At 38.1% G+C, this 19,049-nt stretch overlaps 1 protein-coding gene across 2 annotated transcripts in view; it reads left to right on the top strand.

Moving 5' to 3' along the window:
- The window catches only part of LOC145313128 (chloride channel protein C-like), a 115,966-nt gene that overhangs the window by 80,729 nt on the left and 16,188 nt on the right, over positions 1-19,049 (top strand). For both annotated transcript variants that reach the window (XM_080152401.1, XM_080152400.1), the window contains exons 16-17: positions 567-642; positions 4,941-5,054. In XM_080152401.1, the coding sequence (XP_080008527.1) occupies positions 567-642; positions 4,941-5,054 (190 nt within the window). The remainder of the gene's footprint in view (positions 1-566; positions 643-4,940; positions 5,055-19,049) is intronic.

Below are 19,049 nucleotides of genomic sequence, written 5' to 3'. Positions count from 1 at the left end.
AGAAATGCTAAAATTCTTTAGGGGAAGTCAAAAGGTTAATGGAAATAAAGGAATGAAATTTGTTAATTTGTTGGGAGTTTTTATGAAACAGATTAGATTATACCCAACACAAAGAAAGATAATAACTGAGCTGCTAACATTTGTTTGGTCATTATCAAAATATCAGAAATATTTTGGAAAGAAATTGAATTAATTAATAGTTAAAGACTTGCTTAAGCATCTAAAAAAATGAGTTGAAATAAAATGAAATTTCAAATGAAATAAATTGAATAGGATAGGAAATATGATATTTAATTAATTGAATTAACAGATTCATTAAGTTTGTGTTAATTAGGATCTAATTTCATTTTCAAGTTAAGATTTATGCTTTCATACAGTGGCGTACACAGGAGTTTGGCTGTGGGGGAGGGGTGTCACTTTTTACCTGGTTGTTTAATTTGGGCGCATCAGAGGGGTTAAGACCTTTATTGAGGGGGTGTAGAATAGTGACTGGGGTTGGACACACCCCCCCATCTGCACGCCAATTCTTAATAATTTCCAAATGTTAATGGTTGTTGTTGAATCAGGGAATACACATGGTGGCTTTCCAGTTGTCAAATCTTTAGGTGAAAACTTAGAAAACACATTCTGTGGCGAGATCAGGTAATTATTATTCCTTTGTTTTCTCAAATCAAGTAACAGGATGCTTGTCTAGTAATTTGATTTCTTTCTCAAGAAGCTTTTTAGAGAAGGGCTACTTTGAGCTTTAATCAACGTAGATGACTTAGTAGAAAAATTGTACGGCAGCTACTTAATCTTATGACTTTCCAAAGATATGTGTGCAGTCTCTACACAGTCGTTTAAACTCATTTACCCAATAATTACACACAAAACATAAAATTCACTAATTATGTCCTAAAATTTTCTTTACTGTCACTGCTGTAATATAGTTTAATTTGATATTTTGAACAAAATTGTATTTAAAATGGGAATTAGAACAAAAAGACAAAGAATTTGCAATCAAAAAGTTTTTAGGAATATGTACATATATTTTTCTTTCTCCCTTCTGTCACGAAAAGAAAAGTCTTCTAATCTATTTTCTTACTTTTACACTTGCCAGAATTTATACCAATATTATTGAACATATACAATATACACAGGATGCGCCAACTAATATGGCCACAAAAATGAATATCTTTATACAACAAAGTAACCGTATCTGTCTGTCTGTGTATATAAAAGGATCTTGCTTAAGGCTGAACCGATATGGTTCTCCGTTACAATGTAGCTTTTCATAGGTCCAGAGAAGGTTTATAAATATTTCGCTGGAGGGTAACACCACCCTTCAAAGATAAATCACCCCTAGAAAAAAAAACCGCAGCCAAAAAAATATTCAAACTAAAAATAAAAATGTTCAGTTTTCGACTTCAACCTCCCCCCTCCCTTCTAGAGGCCTCTAGGGACGAAGCCAGTAATCTTTTATGAAATGAGAAAGATATGAATTTTCTACTATTTCATACATTAATTAAAGTTTTTTGAAAATGGACAATTTCTGTGTCGCACCCTGTATACATATATGTATCGTATTTGTAAAAACAAGATGGAAAACATTGACAATGCATTTCTTTTCTTTGGACAAATAATACATCAATACTTGTACTTTACATATTAGTACATAGTTAGATCTTTACTATATTATTAAAGGGTGTAGCGCACAAATTGTCTTGAAAAATTTTCATTTTAAACAAAACAAGTAAAGTAAAAATAACATATAGTAATAATATATGCTTATTTTGTATGCTAAAAGTGTTTTAAAAATGTTAGAAATCATATTTTTATTTGAAATTTTAAAAAGTCTAACATACATTTATATCAATTGAATTATAATATGATTATGATATATTACTCCACTAATATCTTACGCTCTAAGATAAAAGGGGTAGGGATGAAGCAAAAAAAAGTTTAAAACCACTCAATACTAAATTTAAAAAATAAGATACCCATCCTTGGACCCATGAGAAGCTTACTTTTAATGAAGAACTCAATCGTTTCAGTAGAGATAAGCTTCAGACAAAACACCTTACTACTTTCGTTATAATAGGATATACAAACTAGGCAATATCTTTGATTTTCCACCCTGTTTCTATAAAGTATGCCATATGTATTTATACATATCTGGCGCTATCACATAAAGTATCCTTTGATAACCCCACCCCCCCCCCCCCCCCTTTCCTTTATTAAAATAAATTGAAAATAGAGTGAGGTGTTTTTTTCTGTTTATTACTTTAGTTCAGGTTTGGTAAGGTTACAATGAGTTTTATAAAAAAAAAAACTACCCCCCAACCCCATTTAATTTTAAACTAATTAAAAATAAGAGGATAGGGGGTTTATCAGTGCTCAACCGGCCACTTGTGGGAAATGCCCACATTTCTGTCTGACTGAAAATGCTACATATTAACTGCAGTCAAGTAGATTTAATTTAGATTGTCTGTAATTTAATTTTGGTTCAACTTGTAGTATAACATTAAATTTATTTCATAACCAAAAACGTAGGAAGGGAGTGGACATTGGGTTAATTAAAACACTAGTTCTAAAAGTTTTTTATTCATAACTTTGAGGACTTTTTTTTTATAAATTTTGAATAGTTGTTTAATGAGTTGAATCATAAGAGTCCAAACATTTCAACTTCTTATTGTAATCTACAATTTTTGTGTATCATTATTAGAGATTTAAATAAATTTTTCGGCCAATTTCTCCTTTAAATCTCTGCCAATTTAATTACTTTCTCTTTTGAATTAATAAATAAATGTTATTCATGAAAAATCCACGAGTTTTTTTTTGTACAATGCAGTCAATGTGTTTCCAATATATGTAAATATCCAATACTTCATAGTGCATTCTTTCTATATATGTATTGTATATATATGAGAGACAGGTACAAAAAAATATTTTTTTTTAAATTAGAAAGAGTTAAATATTAAAAAGATTTCAAGAGAAATAAGAAAAAAGATTTTTAAGGGGATATTTTTCTTGGGAGGACGGTAGTATCCTCCACCAAAATCGTTATCAACCTTCCCAGAACCTATAAGAAGTTATATAGTGCAGGAAAACCATATCGGTTTAGCAGTTATCAAGATCCTTCGGTACAGACAGACAAACAGACATCCTGTTACTTTATATGAGGATTTTCAGTTTGCAAACCAATATTTATATGGCGTATTGTCTTTATTTTATATTTTTTAAGTATTTATATTCCTATTCTTGATCCGATTGATATGTCTAATTATGCATCTAATGCAAAAAAACGAGCAGCTGAAAAAAATATTATAGACGATTATATCCAAATGTATAAATCTTTAAAAAATGTATTAATTCTGTTTAATCATTTTATAGATCTTAATCAATAAATTAATTAATATTTAACTTTAAGAATTGATATTGATAAGATATTGATCAATAAATTAATTGATATTTAACTTCTTTAACTGAAAGAATTGATTTAAAATTTACCTTTCTTGAATTTAAATTAATCTTAGCAAGGGTGCAAAATATTCCTGCAAAAACATATCATGCATATATGTATACTCACATATTGTTCTTTAGGAAAAATAAAATTTGTTTTGATGAAAAGATAATCTTATTAAATTCATCAAAAGTGCATCACAAAATATTATTTTTCTTTTAGAGCTTCAGCGTTTCTGGGAAATACCTTTTCCGTCATTTTGAATGAATATTTTTTTTTGTATAAGTATAGGTGTATAATCCATACAACTATCTGGCGTGGAGTCCATTTTTGTCTGCCAGCAAATTACTTTTTGTTCTTTTGAAGGGACTTTGCTTCAAAAGATCAAAATCATCCTTCTTTTGTAATTTATAAATTTCTGGGTTTTTTTTTATTTTTTTTAAAGAAATAATAAGAAAAAACCAAGTACAACAGAAACTATTTCCAAAGATACAATGTGGAAACAAGGATGACAACATCCATAAAAGCAAAGCACTGAAAGCGAAGAACTGAATAATCATAATATAAATGTATAAGAAAACAAAATTGAAAGTAAATTTGTTGAAAAAAACTGCTTAATTCAGGATAATGTTTATGGACATACTTACATTTTTAGGACTTGATTATATCAGATGATTAGTTAACATAAAAATTTGTTGTTAAAAAAGTAAAAAAATAAACATGATTAAAATGGACGTACGGACATTTTGGTAATGATTTTAGAGTTGATACGCTTTCTAAATCGTACCTAACTACTAAAGGAATCACTATGCAAAATTTGAAATCGATAGGACAATTCTAACATGCCTAAATTAATTTTAAAAGCTATCCGTTACGGACGGACGGACCGACCGATCCTTATTATAGAAAAGCTTCGCTTTTAAAAATAACACGTTGCATTTTAGAATATAAAGAAAATATTATTTTGCTTTTTGCTGAATAAGACAATTTGAAAACTGTTTGTAGGTTTGACTTAAGCAAAGCATTTTTTAATAAAAATCTTTAATATTGATTGCAAAGGGAAATATTAGAATTTTTCTTTTATAAATTTTGTTATTCATTCATATATATCTATAATAGTTTTTACCCATTGGCTTTAGAGGAGGGCGGGGGATGAAAATAGTTTATACCAACCCCAAGACTTTAATAAAGCTTTCCTGAAAAGTAAAAACATTTCGGACTGCACTTTACGAGATAATTAGCTACAAACAAAAAAAAGACTTACTACTTTTAATTGAAGGATTGCTAACAATCTTTAAATATGAATATCTATCTAACTATACCTCTAACTATTCATTGATTTATCTATCTATCTATCTACCTTATTATAAATTTACTTATCTATGTATCTATCTACCTAACTATGCATTTACTTATCTATCTATCTACATAACTATCTAACTATTCATTTATCTATCTATCCAACTATCCATTTACATATCTATCTATATATGTTTAGTCGGCTGGAGCTGCGCAACCTGATGACCCGGCCCGAGCTGTTCATAATGAAGTCTGACTTTAGTGCGACAGTGCGCATGCCTCATGTCTCAGATATTATGCATCCACATTTCAGGAAAACTTATACAACATTAAATGGTCTCACTAATAGGTCTATAGTATAGATGTATAAACAGACAACTACCTCCCTTCCTTTTTCAATGACCTTTCTCGTCTGATTCTAAATCATTTTCTGCTACTTGGCTGTGTTCATATAAGCAACACCATTGGTTGATTTTTAATGACCTAATAGAAAGGTTGCACAAGGTTGAAAGCAGTTAATATCCGATGCATAAGAACCGGTACAGAAACATACCGAATTTTTTTAACACACCAAAATACCCCCTCTTTAGAATAAAACTAGTGGTTGAAACTTTTGATCACTCGACTTAATTAACCAACCAATCAAAATCAAAAGTCCTTAAAGTGGGTAACCCAACGAATAAGAAAACTTTGAGGACTAGTGTAATAAACAGGCCATTGTCCCCTTTCTCTCACTCTCTCTCTCTCTCTCTCTCTCTCTCTTTCTTTCTTTCTTTCTTTCTCTTTCTTGGACAAAACACTCCATAATTTAAGTATGCTTGATACGCCTTTTTTAAAAAAAAGGAAGTATGTTTTATCTATACCCACTAAAGAAAAGGTCCTACTCTGAACAGGATTTGGGCTCAGCGGTATTCAAATTTGTGTCTTGTACACTTAGAATTTTCTCTAAATAAAAAGATTTGTTGAAGCCATCCATTACAAATTTCACTTCTTGTACATATCCTTTTTGTCAATGTGCAAGATGTATTAAATTAAAATTCTTGAAAAAATTGCCATCCTACTTAGACTTACAAACTCTCAATTAAGTTTCTCCTTCCATTACTGAAAACCAGAAAGATTATTTTTCAAGTTACTAAACATTACACTAAAGAAGAGTCGTAACATAGTTGATTTAAACTTACGTACATCAAATTTACACAGAACCTTTAAATGTTCATTGTATTAAAAAATATATATATTTCTTCTTACTATCTATGGTTGAAATTTGCAGGTCCTTAACCCTTTAGGACAATAGTCTTTCTATGGCTCATTAGCCTTACTAACCTAACCAAGACTAAGATTATCATGGATCCTTTAAAATAATTAATTGCCTTATACATGCAGCATTTTTTTTTGTATAAATTGGCAAATCATTGTGTTATAGCCAGAAAATTACACTTTGATTTTCTTTTTGCTCTATATACACTATACAGTTCTATTTAGAGCAGAACAACTATTTATAAAATGGAGGACTAAAGATTCTTTTAGATTTTCCTTCTAAAAATAATTTACAACTTTTTTTGTTCAATATAAGTGAATTTTCTGACCTTTTGAAGTAGAAGTATTGCCAGGGGTGAGCACGTTGCCCCTCGGTGTCCAACACGCACTACATAAGTAACATTTTAAAAAGTGGCTGACTCAGATTATGACGTCAAAAAAATTAACCAATGAGAGGCCAGAATACACTGTAATTGACAGATGGTAAAATTTATAGTGGCCTCTCATTGGCTAATTTTTTTGACGTCATAATCTGAGTAAGCCACTTTTCTAGCTTCCCCTAAAGTCTTCTTTTATTTATGTATTTTCCCCCCTGATTTTGGCAGGGGCCGAATACACCCCCCATTTTCTGCACGCCCCTGCTTTGAATCTCATTGAGAAAAGTGGCTTTTGCCTACTCGTATCCATCTTTCTGATTCCTGGAATAAAAAAAATATAGAAATATTGTTTATGAATAATTGAGAGGTTTCATTTTTCTCATTTATCAACATTACTCATAGAAAAAACTATGTTGGTAGATAAAAGTTACCTTTTTGTTAGGGATACAGAATCATAGATATATGCCAACCAAAAACGTCAAATTTTTTTGGGTATAGTCCCGTTCGTGGCATCGCCCCTTAAGGGGCGTTTCTTCGTATTTTCACAGTAGTTTTTCTATTATTTCTAACCTCTAAAGGGTACTCTAACCCTGCGTTGCCATATGCCTAACCATGCAAGCCAATCACCTAACCCAATATAACCTAACCTAACATATCAAAAGCCATTTTGAAAATACGACGAATCGCCCCTTAACCATATTTTTTAAGTGGGTTAAAATGAGAATCTTCAAAGTTTGAGGAAGGTAAACAACCCATTTGAACGTCTATGATTCTGTGGTATTCGGCAACCGTGAGCCATGCATATGGCACCCCTGACCGGGGTTCGGTGGAGGGTCAATGGCCCTCCCCCGAGTCCTGGGGAAGGGGTCTGACGACCCCCTCCCTATGCCTAGAATTAATGATTGAATCTGTCATGTTTTATTATGGTTAACTGTATTCTTAATTCCCCCCACCCTTTCCAGGGATGGGGGATCATTATTGCCCAAACTGACTATTGTATATGTATTATAATGCTTTTATGTTATGATTATTTATTCCTATCCATGTAGTTATTGTTTGTTGTATATAGCTTTAGTATCCTTTAAACCTTCAATAAAGTGACAACTGAAAATAGATGTTGATTATTATCTAGTGAATGCTAGAGAAGCGTAGCTTCTCTATAGTAAGGTGTCCACGTCTGTCACACTGCCGTAATCTAATTGAACTCCGGTGTCTGCCATTTATCCTCGGCGGATACCACAACTTTTGGTGACAGCTGTGTGAGATTACGGCAAACCACAAGTGTAGAGCAGACGCGCATCTGAGGCTAAGGTACTCCCAGCAGTGAAACTGGCAAAACTGACACAAGCAACCTGAGTTACCCACCCTGGACAGCAAAGTCTAACTCTGCACCCGGCAGTTGTGGAAGCGAGACAGCGAAACCTGACGAAGAACCGCGAGAAGCGCCGACATCTAACGGAGAATTGAGCGCTCAAAGGGCTGAAACAGGCCTGCGGACCGGCTGAAACAAGCCAAATAAGTGTAAACGGCTGAAAATAGGCCAACTTTACTGCAAGAGATAGCAGGATCCGAACCAGTGGCGCTAGCAGGACGGGACATTCCCTGCCGCCATCAGCCGGATTTGGATCAGCGGCGCTAGCAGGACAGGACATTCCCTGCCGCCGATAGGCTGAAACACGCCACATAGCTGCGAGCTGCGAGCCAACATACGAGTGTAGTGCACCAAAACAGAGAAAACTACGTCAACTCCAAGTATCCTGAGAGGCTACAACGCAGCCGCCCATCTAGAAAATCAGATATTATATCACATTTGCAGGGATTACCACCCTGGTGTGATGGCTAAACAATAGATTTATGAGCAAAGATTGGCAAACAAATTGTTGTGTTGTGATAAAACTAAAAATAGAACAGGCTTGGATTTATTGTGTATTGTGATAACAACTAAAAATAGAACAGGGTTGGTAAACAAATCTGTTATGTAATTGTGATAAGGACACAAATAGAAGCTAAATGTAATATAACAAAGCCCCTGATACACAATCTAATCACCTCAAGCCTACAGCACAACAACAATACACCCCTTATTCCAGAGGAAAGGGAGGAGCCCACTCTCCACTGAAGGAAATACAATCAAGGTGATATAATAGATAAGCCTAGGATTAAGGAGAAAAGGCACCATTACCTCATCACACAGTTATTTTAAACCCACAGCACTCCCCCCTTCCTCACAGGGGGAACGGACAGATTTACCCCCGTCCCCTCACGCGCTTCCCCCCTCCTACCCACACTAACCTAAGTCCGTCTACGGTGTGGAGCTAGTGACCGGGAACACAGAGCGCCATTTACGGACAGCGCAACGGAGTGCGGAAATATCATAAAATTCAACGGACAAGCGGACCAATGAGAGAGCGAGTTGAGGGATAAGTGCGCGTTTTACCCGTGTGCGCGGATTTGACGGTGCGTAAGCGCGTTGCAAGGACGGGAGATTTCACACACACACACACACCGGTGCGGAGCTACTCCATAGCATATAACAGGGATATTTTTAGAAAAATAAAGAATTCTAAGCTCCCTCCCCCTAGCTATAGTGTGATAGAGGAAAACCAAATCAGTTCTTGACAGCAGTTCAGACCCTCAACATCTATCTACCCCTACCAACCTACTCTACCACCTCAGAATCCAACTAGTGATAAACACAGCTAAGCTATATTTTTGTAACTAAACTACCAACCTAGTGATAAAAACAGTGTTGGCTGTTAGGCTAGAAAGCCTCTAGTGACAAACCATTTATTCTATTTACTTTATAACTTTGCGTCCCGCCGTTGAACCGTTGCCCCGATGGAACAGCCGCAAGCGCCAGGAGGTGACCAAGCCCCAGGATGGCTCCAGGATGACCCTCAGCCGGCTCCAGCCGAGTACCGCAAGCTGATGCTGAGTAACCTGCCAGAGTTTAGAGGACCACCCAAGCAATCCTGGAGTTCACATATCCGCAGACTCGAGATGTCATGGGCGGCTTACCGCGTGCCACCCCATGACTCCCTCAACCGCCGCAACGCCCTTTTACTGTCACTGGTAGGGCAAGCGGCGGAAATGGCGTCCCATCTGTTTGGCGAGGCAGGCCAAGCCTTGACCTACGAACAGGTCAAGGCCGAGTGTGAAATGCTATTTCGTCCTGCTTTTGAATCCCAAACGCTTAAACAAGCGTTTAGGGATTACAAGCAACACTCGACAGAACCTATACAAGCGTACATATCAACTAAGTGTGCCTTGTATAGGGACGCCTACGGCCATGAGGATCTCGAGTTGTTGGTGGACGAATTAAATCGTGGAATTCGTAACGCCAATGTAAAACGCATCATGATGGGACATGAAATTACGAGTGTACCTGAGTACACTCGTAAGGCCATGTTTACCGTCACCATGATTACCAAGCAACTGAAGGAAGGTGTGTGCTTAGTGGACTCGACCGACGGGCTGACTGGATCTGCCTGCATCCAGTTGCCCCAATATGACGAGTCGGAGCCAATGGAGATTGGCGCCTTGGCTCCGGGTCTCCACCAGATGGGGAGGGTCGCTCCAGATGACAAGGTTCCAGGTCGCTGCTTCCGCTGCCAGGGGAGAGGCCACAGAGCTCGAGACTGCCCGACGCCGATGGAAGTTAGCCTAGAGGAGAGACGCACCCAGCCACGCCGTGACCGTTCTGCCAAGTGCGAGCGTTGCCACTACGACGGTCACACGGCGGCCGAGTGCAGAGCTGACTGGGCCCAGGTAGCCAGCCGCAGGCGCACCGCCGACAAGGGTGCCCCTCCAGGGAAGCCCAGCAGAGTGGCCCACATGGAAGGGAGCGCGCCCCCAGCACCACCGCAGCAAGCAGCTGCCCCCAGAGCCGCGGACCGAGCCGACGGGATGCCGCAGTTTGGGACCGTTCCAGCTAGGATCAACGTACTGGGCGGCGCGGCTGAACCCAACCGGGTTGGCCTGGGCTTCAGTCTCAACCACCTGGGGCCGGAGCTGGTGCAACCCTACAACATCGCCGAGCCAGAAGTCCTGAGGCCCCAGCCTTTTAGCCTCAACATGATGGAGCCTGCTCGGCCGAGCCTACCCAGCGTCACTGAGACGATGTACGGGGAGGCCCTGGCGGCCGCTGAACGAGAGAGGCAGGAGGCGCTAGCCAGCGCATCAACATCGATGTATGGGGCGCCACCCGGCGCCACCACCTGTGATGACTGGGGGGTGCTATCCAGCGCCTCCCACCTGGTGCCTGGGGCGACACCCGTCGCCGCCACCGAGATACCTGGATCCTGGAACGAGCCAGCCTCCAACCTGGTGCCTGGGGCGACAACCGTCGCTGCCACCGAGAGACCTGGATCCTGGAACGAGCCAGCAGTCCCAGAGGAAGGGGTGACACCCGTCACCCCCAGCCAGCCAGCGCCACCAGCCTGCAGGGAGAGCCCAACTACGTGCCATCCAGAGCCCCCTGCCAGCAGAAGGAATCCAACTACCCAGCAACCCCAGTCGAGCCAGGATAAGTTAAATTTGATAAATGTGTTGTATCCAAGCCATTGTAAAACCCCAGCCTTGCCTGTGCCCCCTGCACCAGAGGCTGGGGAGATTGAAATTTGGGAAAATAAGGACTTGCCTGTGCCACATGCACCTGAGTTCCTAGGGCAGGGGAGGGACGTGAGTAAGGGCGAGCCTGTGCCACACGCACTTCAGCCCCATGCCACTGGGCATGCCTTGGACCAGGGAAGGGACCACTTGGGGCTAGGGGAGCCGACACCCAGGCAAGTGCCAGTCGCCTGCCAGTCTGTCATTGGGGAGGGTATCGGGGTGCCCCGGCCACACAAAGATAACGCTCAATGGAAACTTGTATCTAGCCAGGAGCAGCCCAGCCGTGTCCAGCCCCAAGAAGCAGCCGTGACCCGAGCCGAAGATCCCCAGCCGCGTGTGCGAGGTAGATGGCTGCCTGGAAGCTTCTCTCACTGGTGGATGGTCCTGTGGGGCCTCCTGCTGGCAGCCATGTGGCCTACAACCAGCTACGTCCTGGTGGGATGGGACTGCGCCAACCCCACCCACGTCACAGCCTACAATAAGGAGAAGATGTGTAACACGGAACCCTTACACCAGGAGGTGCCCCTGGGCCATGAAGTACACGTCCTGCAGCAAGTCAAGGTGAGGGAAACAACAGGATACAGTTGCCAGCTCACTGTGTCCCAGTGGACATTCAGGTGTGGGGTATGGGGTCACCTCAAGGTGACCTCGGTCCCCACCCTCATGAGGCCAACCAAGATAGATCCAGAAACATGCCGAGACCTGGCCAGGAACCGTGTCTACACGCTGCCAGGCAAGACCCAGCCACTGACGTTCCAACTGAACCATCCCCTGTTCTTCACCCTCGACATGGTGGGCGCCCTCGTCAACAGCCCCAAGGGGGTGGGTTGTGAGGGGGAGGACGTCCACTTCGAGGGCCAGCTGTACCGCAATGAATTAGTGCTCCAGGAGCGACGGCTGCTGGTTAAGGAAGAGACCTACGTAGTAGAGGATGGACGGGTGGAGTCCCAATCTGACCACCTGACCTTGGAGTGTCCCCATTCAGAGCTGTCCTGCATCACTGGGGAAGCCACCTACGTGTGGGATCACCTGGGGAGAGATTGCCCCTTGAGGCTGATTCGCAGCCTCCAACCCAGCCTAGTGATGGATGCGTTCCTGGTTGACCATCAGGCCCAGTTTTTCATCAACATGACCAACCCCACCTCAATAGTGAACTGCGACTTTGAGGCCCATGCCACCAACCACCCAGCATTGTTCGTGGCAGCTGACCCAGCCGCGGCAGTGCTACCCAGAGTATCGGCCAGGGATGTGGATGTTCCCCTGCAGGCCCAGATACATGCAGGTTATATTGGATTTACTCTGGAGACCCGCATGAAAAGCACAGCAGCAGAAGAAGTGGCGGCCAACTGCTGGAAGCTCCAGCAACTAGACCCGGCCCACCCGGTGCGCGTCCAGGGGAGCACGTTCTCGGTGCTGAGGGGAGATGTCCTGCTCCAGCTTACCTGCCAACGCAATAAATATGTTGTCCGTGAACACAAGGAGTGTTGGGACAAAGTGCCAGTAGAGCCCACAGGGTTTGTAGACGCCGTGACACGAGTGTACAGCGGCCACGCCACCAAGATTCCCTGCTCCTCCACCTACCCCCTGACTGTGCACGCGGAGGAAGGCTGGATAGAGTTAACCCCCGCTCCTAAGCAGAGGCCACCCCTGCTGGATACGCCTAGGCAACTGTTGACAGAACCCCTGGATGACTTCAGTTCAGGGGGTTTGTATTCGCAGGCCGAGTTGAACGACTGGCAGCAGCTGCTGGCGTTCCCAGCATATAAGAGTGCCATGCTGACCGGCCTGTCCTATGGGTCATGCGTTCAGCAAGGCAGCTGTTCGGCCACAGGCGACCATGGGATAGTGTCCTACAACATCGACCGACTGGCGGAGGAAGGAGAGGCCGCCCTGGATGTCTGGGCTGGGTTCAGACAAGCTATTCACGAGTGGGGAGATGGCGCAGCCATATTGTGTCTGCTGTTGTTGATCCTCAAACTGCTGGGGGACCTAACCATCATTTCCCTGGCAGCAGTACAGGGAGGCGTCCGAGCGGCCTTGAATGCGGTGTCACAAGTGTTCCTGTACCATCCAACTTTGTATAGGAAGGCCCTGGCTAGAGCCAGGCTCACCCATGCCAAGTCCCGGGACTTTTCAGTAGACTGGGATGCCATACCCATCGGCCGGGAAGCAGCCGAGGAAATGGTGTCCATGCAATCAACCGATAGCGGGCATGACCGCCCAGGTAGGCCAGGACCGCCCTCTGGCCGACCCCGCGGCCCCACGGGAGGGCAGGCCGCTGCCCAGACGGTCAACTTGGCAGCCAGTGCCCCAGCCGCGGCCAACAACAACCAGCATGCCCCACTGCTGACTGTCCCAGCAGCAACTGTGCCACCTGCCAACCTGACACCTGCCGGCGTTGAACAACGTGTCCAACCAAAGCCAGCCTCTGCATTCTACCCCACGTTGGGAGCCCACCAACCCTGAGAAACACTCACCACTAGGATTCCATTGAATCATTATCGCTTGTATATATATATTAGCCCTAAAGAAGCGGACCGAAGGCCTCAACCACTGTCGGAAGTCTGGTAGGGAACCCTCTCCCAGCCTTCCGAGGGGAGAGTTGTGGTATTCGGCAACCGTGAGCCATGCATATGGCACCCCTGACCGGGGTTCGGTGGAGGGTCAATGGCCCTCCCCCGAGTCCTGGGGAAGGGGTCTGACGACCCCCTCCCTATGCCTAGAATTAATGATTGAATCTGTCATGTTTTATTATGGTTAACTGTATTCTTAATTCCCCCCACCCTTTCCAGGGATGGGGGATCATTATTGCCCAAACTGACTATTGTATATGTATTATAATGCTTTTATGTTATGATTATTTATTCCTATCCATGTAGTTATTGTTTGTTGTATATAGCTTTAGTATCCTTTAAACCTTCAATAAAGTGACAACTGAAAATAGATGTTGATTATTATCTAGTGAATGCTAGAGAAGCGTAGCTTCTCTATAGTAAGGTGTCCACGTCTGTCACACTGCCGTAATCTAATTGAACTCCGGTGTCTGCCATTTATCCTCGGCGGATACCACAATTCCAACATCTATCTAGAACGCATAAGACTGAAGTTATTGATATTTTCAAAAAATAAATCATTTAAAAAAGCCAATATTAGACTTGGAGGTAAAATTTTCTTTGTTGCTGTCGAATTTTTAAATTTATAACAATGGTTAATTATTGACACTTTTATAAGCGAAAAATTGCCAAATTATGATCACAGATTTATGTTAAATAACAGCACAAAAGTTAAGTCCAATCCCATTGACCTATCCGTTTCTCCCGGCTTATTGATGCATATTGCATGTTATTTTATTAATATTGATATCTACACAAGGTGAAAGTACAAAAATGAATACCACCCCCCTTTCCCAATATTTGATCCAACATTCAATAAAACAAGGATGACAACATCCCTAAAAGCGTAGCATGAAACGGTAGGACAAACGGACATTAACGCTTGTATAGTGTCTGAACTGAATAATCAAAATATAAAAGTATAAGAGTCGAAGTAAAATTGTAAGTAAATTTGTTGAAAAACTGCTTGATACAGGATAATGTTTATGGACATACTTACATTTTTAGGACTTGATTATAGAGTTGCTTTGCTTATAAATTGTTCTTTGTTGTCCCAGGAATCAATATACCAAAAATCAGATCAAACGGATAAATAGTTCACATAATTTGTTGTTAATAAAGTAGAAAAATCAACATGTTTAAAATGAACGTACGGACATTCTGGAATGGTACCTAACTACTACAGGAATCACTATGCAAAGTTTGAAATCGATAGGACAATTCTTACATGTCTAAATTAACGAATAAAAGCTATCTATTTCGGACGGACGGACCGACCCTAATTATAGAAAAAGCTTCGCTTTTAAAAATATATTTAATATGGTTTTGAGACCGATTAATATCCGCTGGCTAGATCCGGTTTTATCCATACTGAAAAATCATGTATAGCATTATATTACAGACAATTTTCCAAAATATTAAAATAAAAATCACAACAGTAATACCAGTCTTGTTAGTTTGGGCCTTTGACCCCTCAGGTCTAAAAATACTGGTATTAATCTCATAATTTTATTATCCGTGGAAAGCAGCCTATAATGTAACATGCTGAATATCTGTTATTAGTCCAAATTCGAGTTTAAAATCCATAAAATTTCCAATCATTTTGGACAAGAAACATGTTATAAAATAAAATTTTCCCCTACAGGAAAATCAATTTAGGTAATTTTGGTGAAATAGACATTATCTAAATTTAAATTCAGAAATTCAATGTAGGAAGAGGATGATTTCTTTTGATAACATAATTATGTATTTCTCCAGCATAAACGCGAGAGTTGAAAAGGAATTTCCTCTTCTTAACTTTTAAAAAAATATTCTTGCATAAGCAAATTACTTGAAAGAAATGTTAAGAAAAGTTTAAGTGAAAAAAGGAAATAAAATGTGTGTGCAGTGTTGAAGAGCCATACAATTCTATATTATGTGCAGATATAGATTTTAATATTAGAGTTCTTAGTATCTAGAGAAACATTCTTCTTACATAATACAATATTGGAACAAAAGATTTATAAAATAGTATTAAAATACAAGTTTATGAAGGTTATTTACAACAGTATTTCAAAAAACCTTGTATTAAGTGAGATGATTAGAATTAATAGAAGTAAATGTAGAAGTAAATAATATAACTTGGCTCAAAACGTAACAGTTCAGAAATTCAACAAACAAATTGAACCTTGGATAGGCTTAGTTAAGTATTTTTAGATTTTAAAAAGTTGTACTTAACATTAGTTATTAAGAATAAATAACAATTATTTCAATCACTGAAAGTTCAAAAGTATTTTAAACTTACATTTATATATCTAATACAAACTTGCCAAAGACGTGCCTCCTAACCCTATGTGAAGTGAAACTAGATAAACAAATGAAATTGCACACATAAATTAAAATTATCCAAAACTATTAATGAAGATATTGAGTATCTATCTGTTTCCTTATCTCTACTGCAGAAAGGCAGATATATATTCAAACTCAAAGCCTTTGAGGTGACGTCAATTTGGACAGTTGCCAACATTTTCCAAACCATTATCTATTTATCTATCTATTTTAATGGTTGCCAACCAAAGTGATACTATTATTTATTTATCTAACTATTTAGAAAGATGCCAACTAAATTGAAACCAATATCGAGAGTTATCTATCTAATTTATCTGCAGTCAAAGTAAACTAGCGACTATGACCCTTGAGGCAAATCAACCCACCACTTTCAATTTAATTTCGAAAAGAAAAAGTTAACAAAATTTGGGGTTAAGTTTGTTTTCTTGGGCTGATTTGTTTTTAAGGGTTAAACCCTAAATAAGGAAGACAGGACAGCAAATAACTAATAAGAAATTTAGTAATTAATTAGTTTAATTTTTATTTCAAGTTTATGTAGAGAAAAATATAAATTATGAAAAGTTAAATAAAAATATCAAGTTATAAATATACAAGCATCTATCTTTTTTTGCGAGCTCCTAACCACAAGGAATTTTTTATTAGTTATTCTATCTACATTCACAATTGCCATTAAATCAAAAAATGTTATTTATTTTATTTCAATCATTGATAACTAAAGTAAATTCATTATAAATTAAATTATCTATAGCCTATAAATCCCTACTCAAACTTAAATCTTGCATTGAACTTTTCCTTCTGGTATCTACATTTTGATTATCAATCTATCTAATTGGATGATTGCCAAACCAAGAAAACGATTAACATTTAATGTAACACCTCAAACCAAATAATTTTACAGATAATCTATGTATATTTTAGCTTTTTTAGCCATAAGTTAAAATCCTTTTGTAACACTTTTATAAATGAAGTAAATAATAATATCATAATTAAAAATAGGTCAAAATATTAAGACAGGTAGATTTCAAATAAGGCTTTTCATATAAATAGAAATAAAGTTCATCAATTTAATGAGAATCAAAGAAAAATACTTTAAAAAATTTCAAATGGGTAATACACTATTTAACATTTCTTTCCTTTTCTTTATTCATCTTTTTTTTACCTTTTCAGAATTCAAGTTATTCTATGGTGCCCTACTTTTGGGGACATAAATTATCTATTATAGAATTATAAATTATTATTTTTTGGCAACTTGGTTTGAATAAAACCAAACTGTTTTCATATTTCAAAGATGCATTTTAGTTGGAAAAGTTTTATTTTAGTCTTCTTATTTGAACTCAGAACTAAGAAACAATAGATTTTGAAAAGAGAGACAAAACAGCTGCAAACAAATGTTATCAGTTTATTTTAATACCCTTAATTAACATGATATTTAAAGTATGAATTGTTTATCTTAAATATTCCATTAGTTTGAAATTCACTTTCTATAGTCATTATGTAGAAAAAAGGGATAGATAAGACACTGAAATTTATACCAAACCAAGAAAATTATGAGCAATCTAGTAGCACTATAACTCTATTATGAGACTGTGTCTGAAAGTTACACAAAAAGTTGAAGCGTTGATCAAATTTTGAGGAGACAAATTGTTGCAAGAATTAATGGTTCTCTTTCACAAGTTATATTATATCTTCTACAACATATATCATGATGCTACAAAATTTATATTTACTTTTTACCAAAATAATTATAAATAAAGTTAAACTTTTAATAACTTCAAAGTTGGAAACCAGGATTATCAAGGGACTAAAATACCTTTTACTTTTATTTATGCAATTCAAAATACCCCGTCTTTCCTCAATTCCCCTCAAATAAAATTAAAAGTAAAATATCTAGCTGTGTTTTTTGAGTGTTCCTAGTTTCACATTTTCTTCAAGTCCTTAAAAGTTTCAATTTAATTATCATCATTTTGCTTATTCCACATTGATGAAAAGGTATATCATTTTTTAGATTTAATTTTAGAATCCAAAGATGAGAGATAGCCTACAACACAATTCCTTTTAAAATTAAACATATTTATAGATTTTTTTCTTTCCCTTCAACTTCAATCACCTATAACAATTGAAAAAATAGATTTTACCTTTGTTAATTTTAAATCCTAAAGCATGGATTGAATTATACAGAATTTAACAGAAAAATATGTTTTTGTTCATACCTTTTAAATATATATACTATTTTAACAATGCATCTTTAAACTGGTATAAACAATAATCAAGTTATTTCTTGAAAAATCTAATTTACTTCAAACTAGAGTATAAATTTGATGCTAATAGCTGGAAAATTTTAAACATAACATGTTTACAATCTTTTGCTATGTATAGAAAAAGAATTATTTAAGATAGACAAAATATTAACCAGTAAGAAAAAATTTTGGTTTATGTTCAATACACTTTTAAAAAATCATTTTCTAATTATTCTAATAAATTAACTTTATAAAAGAAATGTTAAAAAAATATTTATTCTTTTTCATGAATGATTTTACAATACAATCATTATACTCTTCTTAATCTTAAAAGAATTAAATTAAGATGAGAGGTGAAAGGTAATATTTTATTTAATTTGAAATATTGACATATCCATGTACTCCTGATTTATTTCTATACTAAAATACTATTACATCATATTTCCCCTCACTTCCAGCAATTCACAAATAAAGAGAATTAGTTATATATAAACCCAACTTATTTTTTAAAGATATGAATTCAGGTAGCCAATCCTGCTTAAAGTGCTTGAAACTAGTTTTAACTTACAAAATTGTTGTGAGGATCTTTAATACAAGAAGTACATTTTTTAGCACCCTTTATTACCCTGTACATCCTCATAATATTCCTAAGTGTTAGATTAGCTATTATTTGTACATTTGCAAATATAAAACTTGATATAAGCAGATTGATACTCTATCTCTCTTATTCTGTCTGATCTAAGCTCTTATTTGCAGAATGCAAACATAAGATGTTGATATTATGAGAAGAACAAATGTTTGATGTGCAGCTTATTTCTGCAAATTTTTTCCTTTTGCCCCAAGGGCATAGACAAACATTGTGAAAAAATATTAATGCCCAAAGCTG

This window comes from Acartia tonsa, chromosome 3 (genome assembly GCF_053477335.1).
Source record: "Acartia tonsa isolate MP-2025a chromosome 3, ASM5347733v1, whole genome shotgun sequence".
In the NCBI taxonomy this organism is placed as follows: Eukaryota; Metazoa; Arthropoda; class Copepoda; order Calanoida; family Acartiidae; genus Acartia; species Acartia tonsa.
This window is presented reverse-complemented; position numbering and strand designations above follow the sequence as displayed.